Source organism: Mesocricetus auratus, unplaced genomic scaffold (assembly GCF_017639785.1).
Source record: "Mesocricetus auratus isolate SY011 unplaced genomic scaffold, BCM_Maur_2.0 Super-Scaffold_100006, whole genome shotgun sequence".
NCBI lineage: Eukaryota > Metazoa > Chordata > Mammalia > Rodentia > Cricetidae > Mesocricetus > Mesocricetus auratus.
Window position 1 is genome coordinate 52,791,263 of NW_024429190.1, and position 9,890 is coordinate 52,801,152.

Below are 9,890 nucleotides of genomic sequence, written 5' to 3' on the forward strand. Positions count from 1 at the left end.
GGGCAAGTTAAGACCATTAATATTGAGGGATATTAATGACCATTGATTTCTCATTCTTGTTTGTTTTGGAATAGTTGATGGTGGTGTAATTATATGTGGATTTCCACCTCTTTTCATTTGACAGTGGGTAAGGTGGGATTATCTATTGCCTATGTTTTTCTGGTTATAGTTAACTCCCTTGGGTTGGGGTTTTCCTTCCAGAACTTTCTGTAGGGCTGGGTTAGTGGATATGTAGAGTTTAAATCTGGTTTTGCCATAGAATATCTTGTTTTCTCCATCTATAGTGATTGAAAGCTTTGCTGGGTATAGCAGTTTGGGCTGACATCCGTGGTCTCTTGGTATTGGTAGAATATCTATCCAGGACCTTCTGACTTTCAGAGTTTCCATGGAGAAGTCAGGTGTAATTCTGATATGTTTGCCTTTGTATGTTACTTGGCCTTTCTCCTTTGCTGCTCTTCATATTCGTTCTTTATTCTGTATATTTGGGGTCTTGATTATTATGTGGCGAGGGGAATTTTTTTTTTTGTGGTCCACTCTATTTGGTGTTCTGTAAGCTTCTTGTATGTTAATTAGCATGTCTTTCTTTAAGTTGGGAAAGTTTTCTTCTGTGATTTTGTTGAATATGTTTTTTGCCCCTTTGAAGTGGATTTCTTCACCTTCTTGTATACCTATTATTCTTAGGTTTGGTCTTTTCACAGTGTCCCATATTTCCTGGATATTTTGTGTTAGGGATTTGTTGGACTTAAGATTGTCTTTGGTCGATGAATCTCTTTCCCCTAGTGTATCTTTAACACCTGAGATTCTGTCTTCCATCTCTTGTATTCTGTTGGTTATGCTTGTATCTGTATTACCTGACTGTTTGCCCAGCTTTTCTATTTCCAGCATTCCTTCAGACTGTTTTTTTTTTTTTTATTGTCTCTATTTCAGGTTTCAACCCTTGTACTTTTTGAATTGTTTCTTGTAATTTTTGCTTTGTCTTTTCCTCTCTTTCTTGCATTTGTTGAAGTTTTTGGTTTGTCTTTTCTTCCATTTCTTGCATTTTTTTCGCATTTTTTGAATTGTTTTTTCCTCCATTTCTTGCAATTCTTGCATTTTTTTGGATTGTTTTTTTCCCTCCATTTCTTGTCATTTTTTATTTGTTTTTTTTCTTCCATGTCTTTAAGGGATTTTCTCATATCTTCTTTGAGGGACTCTATCATTTTCATGAAGCTGCTTTTAAGGTCTTTCTCATCTGCTTCTTCTGCAATGGACTGTTCAGGTCTTGCGGATATAGATTCTCTAGTTTCTGGAGGTGTCATATTGGTTTTTCTGTTGGTGGGTATGTTTTTATATTGTCTCCTTCCCATCATTTCTTCCTGTGGGTGCAGAAGGAGTCTGGTGGGTATGGTAGGTATGGTGGGTATGGTGACCACGGTTCCTTTCCAGTGGGTCGGAGCAGGTCCAATACCCTGGTGGTTTGCCTCTTGCATGAATGGAGGCTGTCCCAGTATCGGGACCTTAGCAAACTCTGGGTAGGCTGGACCCTCGCCTCGCCTGTCCCGTGGGTGGAGACTGGGACTTGGAAGCTGGCAGTCTCTGGGTGGGCTGAATCCCATCGGGCTGGGATCCCGACCACTGTGTGCAGTCCTCAGGTCTCCAGTGTTTCTGCTCAGGTCAAATTTTTGAAATTTTTAGCATAATCTCTCAGTAGCTATAACCCAGTCTATAACCCACAATTTAATTTAGGAAACCTCAACAAATTCTGGTAACCATTACTTCATTACATCAACAGACAAGACCTCCCCAGTTCCCCAAGTTTTTTGCATCCAGAAGGATAAATCAGTAAAATGTTTAAGCACTGTAACTAAGTATGTCCCTGGATGCCAGAGCCTAGGCCAAATACAAACAGACCCATGCTAATAATGCCTCCAATTCTACCTTCCTCACATCTTCATCAATTCAGGGTCACTCAGGAGCAGTGGGCAAACACTGCACTTCTATAACATTAATAGACCATACCATCTTCATTTCAGTACTCTCAATACTTGTGGAACCCACTACATCTACACTAACACAGCCACGGGCTATCACTCATTTCCCAATATTAAGTAACTTATAGCCTTATCAAGTAGAAATTTCCTTCTATTCAGTAGTGCATAACATTTTAACATTTAAACAATATAACTTACAATACAAGCTTCTATGTACTGAAAACGATCTCTATATTACTGATATAGAATCACAACCCTATATTCACACATCTTCATAGCAAATTAAACTTTAAGTTGCTCATATACAAGACACTCAATAAAAACATTTACACTTACAAGTTACTAGGGCTCAGAAACAAACCAATATAAATTACAATTTACCCTTTAGAAAAGTCCATTTGATCTTTTCTAAAGGAGAGCATATCAAACTTTTAAAATAGAAAAGAGATGGGACAGCTAGATGGCTCAGTGGAAAACAGTGCTTGCCACCAAGTCTAACAATCTGACTTCATTTCCTGGAACTCTCGTGGCTAAAGTAGAGAATCTACTTCTGCAGGGTATAGAAATTTCTTGGTTTACACTATGCCAAAAGGTGATTATTTTCAGATAGGAATATAAATCAATCTTGGAGCCACATACCAGAGGCCCTATAGGCCAGCACATGATGTCCCAGAAAACAATCATTTATCCTACTCTGGCTTCATCACCTCACCAAGCTATTGCTATTGCCACCTACCAACACATACATGTAACCCCATCCCACTTGAGAGATACCGTCTACAGGTGCAGGGACTCATTCCCTAAGGAGATGTAAACATCTACTCCCTCCTTAAAGAGAATCAGTGACAAACCAAAGTATGATCCATCAAAGTACAACCTGGGGAACCAATGGGTTTGTTGGGGTTACAGTGTGAGCGGGGATTAATGTCAGGAGCTTGAGCGACCAAAAATACCCACCACCAAAATTCTCACTCCAGCACAGATGATTTTTATCATAGCTACATAGATGTAGCGCTTACCCCCTTCAGTAAACCTTCCACACTCTATACAGCCTAGCACCTCTTACAGTGAGGACAGATTTACATGTAACTGGTCGGGAGATTCCAGAATCTCCTTCCCCTCCAAGGAAGGAACATCACCAGTCAACAAGCTCCACCATCTTAGGGATCTCTGGCAAGTAACACAGCTGCTCAGATGAAAACATTGGGTGTTATACTTGGAAGGAAACACTCTACAATGACCCACACATCTACACTTAAGAGTCCCATGCCTGCATGCTGACCATGCCTCCCCCACTTTAGGACACTGGCCTTGCTCACCCCTCCAAAATACTTACCACTGAACATGTAAGAAAGAAAGGATCAGAGCCCTTACAATCTGAGTGTACTTGAGAAATAATAACTTTTTGAAGTCTGTTGTTACTTATTACCACATTGCTGTCTCATCATTCTCTTGGGATTCATACTGTCATAGTTTTCAGAGGCCTTTGAAAAAAAGGCTGGAATTTTCTTTTCATTGTTGCCATCAATTTACACCAAGAAACATATTTGTTCCCATTTAACATTTTCTCAGGTCCTTAAATGTCCCCACCCCATACTCTGTTTTATAGTGTTTAAAGGACACTATGGAAGTAAGTCAAATGATCGAAGTGTCCTTAAGATATTTAGAGGTATTAGGTAGAAGTAGGCCTTTAATCCTAGCACTCTCAAGAGTAAGGTAGGCAGACCACAAGTATGAGGCTTTCCTGGACAATTCAAAAACCAGAAGATGCACTTGGAAACTTAATGAAATACTGGAAGTTGGAAATATTGATACAATGCTACCATATATGTATAACTACTTACCATTTGTGTGGGCTTTGGTAAGGAACAAATTGTGAGCCTTAGTTTTATTCTAAAAGTAATGACTCATCTAACATATCAAAAGATTAAATAAGGTAATATAAATGTGAATGTAGATTTTATTCATGAAATATTTGCATAAATACGGTTTATTGATATAATTTTTTTCTGTGTGGTACCAATTACACAATTTTTAAGGCATGCGATACTTAGAGTATTACAATAACCAACAGTGCAACTTAAACCTCAGAAACAATTAGAAAAAGTGTGGTAAACTTAATGACTGTCTAGTCCCCAGCAACCTTTAACCCAATGATCCAACCCAGTCATTCAATAAATGCTTACGTCCAGGCTAGTGACACATGCCTATAATCCCAGCACTCCAGAAGCAAAGGCAATGAATTCAAGATGACCCTTGGCCACATAGTGAGTTCAAAGCCACTTAGTGGAAGCCACTTAGTGAGAGCCTGTCTCAAAAGACAAAGGCCTGGAGATGCAGCTCAGTAGTAGAGTATTTGCCTAGCATTCAAAAGGACCTTAGTTCAATACCCAACACTACAATCCATCAATTAACATATACATAAATATTGGTTACAGGTTGCAGGTTATTTTCAGGTAACTCTTCCAATCACTAGTAAATATATAATAAAGTAGAATACACACACACACACACACACACACACTTCTATTGTCATGGAAAGAAAGGACCAAAGGAAACCAATTATTAGTTCTTGGTAGTGGTCAAAGTTATGATGCACAAGGCAGGATAAGGGTTAAAGAAAGTAGTCAAAGAAGGTCTCTCTGGGCAGTGAAGGAGAAAAGTCTATTGATAACTGAGTGAACATTCCAATGTCTGGGACAAGCTTGTTTGTGGTACTGCTTGAGAAGAGGAAAGCCAGGGAAGCCATGTGTGACCTTGAACACTGCTAGTTAGTCTATGTCAGCTTGACACAAACAATAGTTATGGGGAAGAAGAAACCACAATTAAGGAATTGCCTCTATCAGACTGTCCTCTGGGCACATCTGTGGGGCATTTTCTTGATTGATGATTGGTATGGAGGACCCAGTCCACTGTAGGCAGTGTCATCGCTGGGCAGGTGGTCCTGGGTTGCATAAGAAAGCAAGTTCAGTAACAGAATTACTCGATGGTCTCTGATCTGGGCTCTGCTGAGTTCCTGCCCTGACTTCCCTCAGCAATAAACTACTATCTGGAAATATAAGCCAAATGAACCCTTTCCTCACCAAGTTGCTTTTGGTCATGATGTTTATCACCAAAAGCAAACTAGAATACATAATACTATGATGAGAGGACATAGCAAAAAAACCAGAAAGCCAGATTCATAGCTGATAAGATCACATAGTAAAATCACCAAATGCTCATCTCTCTATCTTTTGTAGCTTTTATTTTTAACTTGGGGTATGGTCATATGTTTGCTGAAATATTAACCTTTGTGTGTGCTTGTAGAAGGCAGAGCTAGAAAACACATGTCTTTTTCTATGGCTCTCCATCTTTTTTTTTTTTTGAGACATTCTATGATTGATCCTAGAGCTCACTAATTGGTTAGATATGCCCCTCCATATCAACCACCACCACCACAGACCAGCACTGAGGTTATCACCAACAAAAACAACCACATCACCACTGCTGCCTAGCACTGAGGTTACCACCACCACCACCACTGCTGACCAGCACCGAGGTTACAGATGCATGCTCTCACACCCAAGTCATCGCATCCAGCTTTTACATGTGTTCTTGGGATCCAAAGTCAGGTCCTCATGCTTAAGTAGCAAGCACTTCACCCACTTTTACTCTTTGCTTTATTCTATTGTAGTAAATGCTATTCTGAGGTTCATGGGGAGGGGGAGTCCTATGACTCAACCATGGATATGGAACCACAGAAGTCATTGGGAAAGCCACTATCTGAGAAGCTTTGAAAAATAAAAACTTAATGAAATAGAAGTAAAGAGTAAAACCTGATATAGATGACTATAGAAACAGCAAGTGTCCACAATCTAGACAACTCTCTCAAACCTGCTACAAAATGAAGCCCAATAAAACAGAATTGGAGTTGGATGATCATGAGGAGTCAAGAAAGGATATGCTCCATTCTGCCTGTATGCCAAAGATGAAAGACTAGGAAAGGGGAGAGGGGGGCGGGAGATCAACTTAGTGGTACTCGGCAGAAGTAAATCCATGAGAAGTGATAAAAGAGAACACTGAGCTAGTCCACATGGGTAAAATTGTTAGGAGGGAAGGAAAGTTCCTTTTTAATAAGAAGGAAAGAGAAAACTGTACAGAGAGTGTAGTAGATTTGATGACAGGGAGGTATGGAAGCCTTCTGCTGGCTAGTGTTTTGTGGAATTCTGCCATCCACTGCCCTCTTGAAATTATCTATGATTACCATAGGTTCATCCTACTAGCATTCCTGCAGAACTACCATTTAGTTTACTCTCTATTTTATGATCTTAAAATCCATCTAATTAAGTTAAAATTTCAAATATACCTCTTATTGGTTTTTCTAACATCACTCAGGTTTTTTCTAACCTGTAAATGAATACCTAACAATAACAGTTTTCTGATTGTTCTCACTGACCTGGATTGGCTAGCACATACTACTATTGAACGATATCTACTTAATCCTACGCAAAGATAACCTCTGATAATAAGTGCTCACATCAAAATGAATAAATAAATGCTCACAGCATGTATCAGAAAGCATTTTTTACCTATTTTAAGGTAAGAGTTATTTCTTGCACATATAAATAATACATTGCTACAATTTGAGACTGTCATACAAACTTTCACAGAATGAGAGCTAAGAATAAATCAATACACATTTGAAGATATTTTCTACATTTTTTCCATCTTTTTACGTGGAAGGTCAGTTTCACTGTTTTGTTTTGTTTGAAACAGGGTTTCACTATGTATGTAGCCTTGACTGTCCAGGAACTGACTATGTAGACCACGCTGACCTCAAACTCACAGAGATTCACCTGCCTCTGCCGCCCAAAGGCTGGAATCACAGGTGTGAGCCGCCATCACTCAGCCAGTTCCCCTTTCAAAAAAATTACATTTATCCATTTGTTTACATCTGGGGGGCCCTGCAAGCCACAGGGTGCGTGTAAAGTTCAAAAGACAACTGGAAGAAGTCAGTTCTCTCCCTCAAACATGTGGGTCCCAGGGAACACACTAAGGTCATTCCCTGGACTGGTGGTTCTATAGAAAGCAGGTTAAGCAAGATATGTGGGGCAAGCCAGTAAGCAGCAACCCCTCCATGGCCTCTGCATCAGCTCCTGCCTCCAGGTTCCTGCCCTCTTTGAGATTCCGCCCTGACCTCCTTCATTGATGAACTACGATGTGGAAGTTTAAGCTAAATGAACCCTTTCCTCCCCAAGTTGTATCTGGTCAAGGTGCTTCATCGCACCTTAGAAACCCTAAGACAACTGGTATTATGACAGTTCTAATAGTCTCAGGTGGTGGCAATTCCCTCCATGTCATCTCATTTTTCCAGTCTCTTGAAGTAAGTGCAGTTGTTAAAAAAATACACACACTAAAGCCATATTTGGCCCGTTACAGCACTTTGCAAGTTATACTGTGCTTTGTCTATCCCCACCCCTCCCCCACCAGACAAAAACAACTCCGGATGCTGTCAAATTAGGAGCTGATTCATTTAGTTCATCCTTGTATCATTAATCTCAATACGAGACCAACAATGCTGAATCAATGAAAAGGTCCTGTAACCGGGAGTGCAGATGAAGGCCTCCTAGAAACCCCCACTTACCTGTGAGATCCAGAGTTCGGTCCACAAAGACCACAGAAGCCCTGCCAGGAGCCGTCTTCTTCCTGTTCTTGGCAGGGGCATAATTTGCCAGATCTGTAGCAATGACCCGACTGAGGGCACCCACAGCGAAACACTCCTCTCGTACCCCTAGATGCTCACACAGAGAACTGAGGCCTGACACCAGGCATCTAATGTGCAGCAGCAGCTCTGGGGTCAGGGCAGTGGCGTCCACTTCACTCACGTTGCCCAGTCTCCTCTTGTCGGGCCTGGCACTGTTAAGGAGATGTACGTCCCGAGGTAGCAGTGGGAAAAGGGTAGCGAAGGCAGGAGTAAAGGCAAGGTGGGGGGCAGCAGGGGCGAGCAGCAAAGGGACGTGCAGCACCTCGGCCGTGTAGTTCATGTTGCCCATCCACTCACATAGCTTCTCCTCCAACTGCTCGAACACAGGCTGCTGCCCCTCTAGCTCGGCCGCTGCAGCCGCTGGTACGTGGTTGGCAGTGAGGTGGACTGCGTGGCTCACGGCTGTGACCACCACACAGTACTGAAAGTGACTGCGCCGAATGATGTCTTGCAGAGTGTCTACAGTCCGGCCTTTCAGCAGGCAACTCAACACGAACACCGCCCGGGGCTGCTGGGCTCCACCGCCAACTGCCTGGGGCTCAAATTCCCGCAGGTTGCAGGCGGGGCCCTTCACGGCCTCCAGCAGCCGGCTTGACCCGCAGCTCCAGTGCAGACTTTCTGCGCAGGCGGCGTCCAGATAGACCACGGACCACTTCACTTTAGCCAGCACCAGCTCCCAGCCTTGCTGGGCGAAAGACAGGACGCCCGCGGAGCTCATGGTTGGGGGCTCGCCTGCGGGCCAGGGGCAACGCAGAGAACTTCAGCCAGAACTCAGAGCTTCCGGATACTCTGAGTACCTTGAGACTTTGACAGTCAACACAGTACACGTGGGCCAGTCGCTGACGCTCCAAGTCTGCGCGCGCGCGGTGATGACGTCCAAGGCGCTGATTGGCTGGCCAGGCGCGCGGGCTGGTGGGAGGAACCTCTATGCTGGGAATGGGTACTCGCTGTGCTTAGAGATTCAGTCATTCAGCAAAGCTGGGGTAGGATACTTTCGTAGAAGGAATTGAAGTGGGTTATGTTTGTCCCTCTCTGTCAACTCACGTCTCTTTTTCCCCCCAGTTAAGGATTCTCAGGAATAATAAGACCTAGCCCGAAGTTTACTCTTTTCAGCACAGGCACTTGCCCAGCTCAACTTTGAGCACCCAGAGAAAACAGGGATAATTACTGCAACATCGTAGTTTGTCGTGTATAAGCTATCTTCTGCATTATTGCACACAACCCTCGTGAAATACCTACTGGAACCAGCAAGATGGCTTGGCGGGTAAAAGCTCCTGCTACACAAGCCGGATGACCTGAGTTTGATTCATGGGACTCATGAGAGAGAGAGGGAGAGGGAGAGGGAGAGGGAGAGGGAGAGGGAGAGGGAGAGGGAGAGGGAGAGGGAGAGGGAGAGGGAGAGGGAGAGGGAGAGGGAGAGGGAGAGGGAGAGGGAGAGGGAGAGGGGGAGAGAGAGGGAGAGAGGGAGAGAGAGAGAGAGAATGAAAAACGTGGTGCTGACAGTGCTTACCCTCAAGCTAGCCAACAAGGTCTATTCTCTTATTTGACTACTTCCTTATGCCTGACTAAAATTCCAAGGTCCAGCAATCAAAATTCATTATTTGACTACATTGACTAACGTGTCATCCTAACACAGACTTCTCCTTTTTTATTTTAAAACCATTCCTGCAGAAGAAACACCTGCTGCTGTTTTGCCTCACCCATGGAGGAGGGGGTAACAAAATCTATGTACTGAGAATTTGGTGTCTGGGTGTGTTCTGTGCTGACTCCAGGAAAGTTGTATTCCTCCGATCTGCACATGCTCACTATGGCAAGCGCATAACCCCCCCCAACACAACACACACACACAAGGAAAATTTTCTCTTTTCGCAATCTTTCCTCCTACGTCTAAATCTTGATCTGCTTCAAAATTTGTATCTTCTAGTTCTTCATCTTTGCTATCACCCCAGCTAACATCTTCACTCATATGCACAACAAACGTTTACCCAACATTTCTGCTTGCTAAGCTTCAAGATCCAATGTTCACTTGAAACCACTTCCTTACATACAAAAAAAATTATACCTAGTAAATCTTACTCTCTCAAAGCAAATTCCAATCCTACCTTTCAGTTTATGGTATTTTCTAACTCATCACCTCTACCAGTCTTTTTGTCAGAATTGACAGACATATAGCATTC

At 42.8% G+C, this 9,890-nt stretch overlaps 1 protein-coding gene across 3 annotated transcripts in view; it reads right to left on the reverse strand.

The window, feature by feature from the left end:
• Positions 1–8,565, reverse strand: part of Scfd2 (sec1 family domain containing 2) — a 341,734-nt gene extending 333,169 nt beyond the window's left edge. Inside the window, exon 1 of one of the 3 annotated variants that reach the window (XM_040747205.1) lies at positions 7,594–8,563. In XM_040747205.1, the coding sequence (XP_040603139.1) occupies positions 7,594–8,431 (838 nt within the window). In that variant the 5' untranslated portion in view covers positions 8,432–8,563. Of the gene's footprint in view, positions 1–7,593 lie in introns of all 3 variants that reach the window. The other 2 variants (XM_005080782.4, XM_021233387.2) reach the window with 2 other exon arrangements.
• Between the last annotated feature and the right edge of the window lie 1,325 nt (positions 8,566–9,890).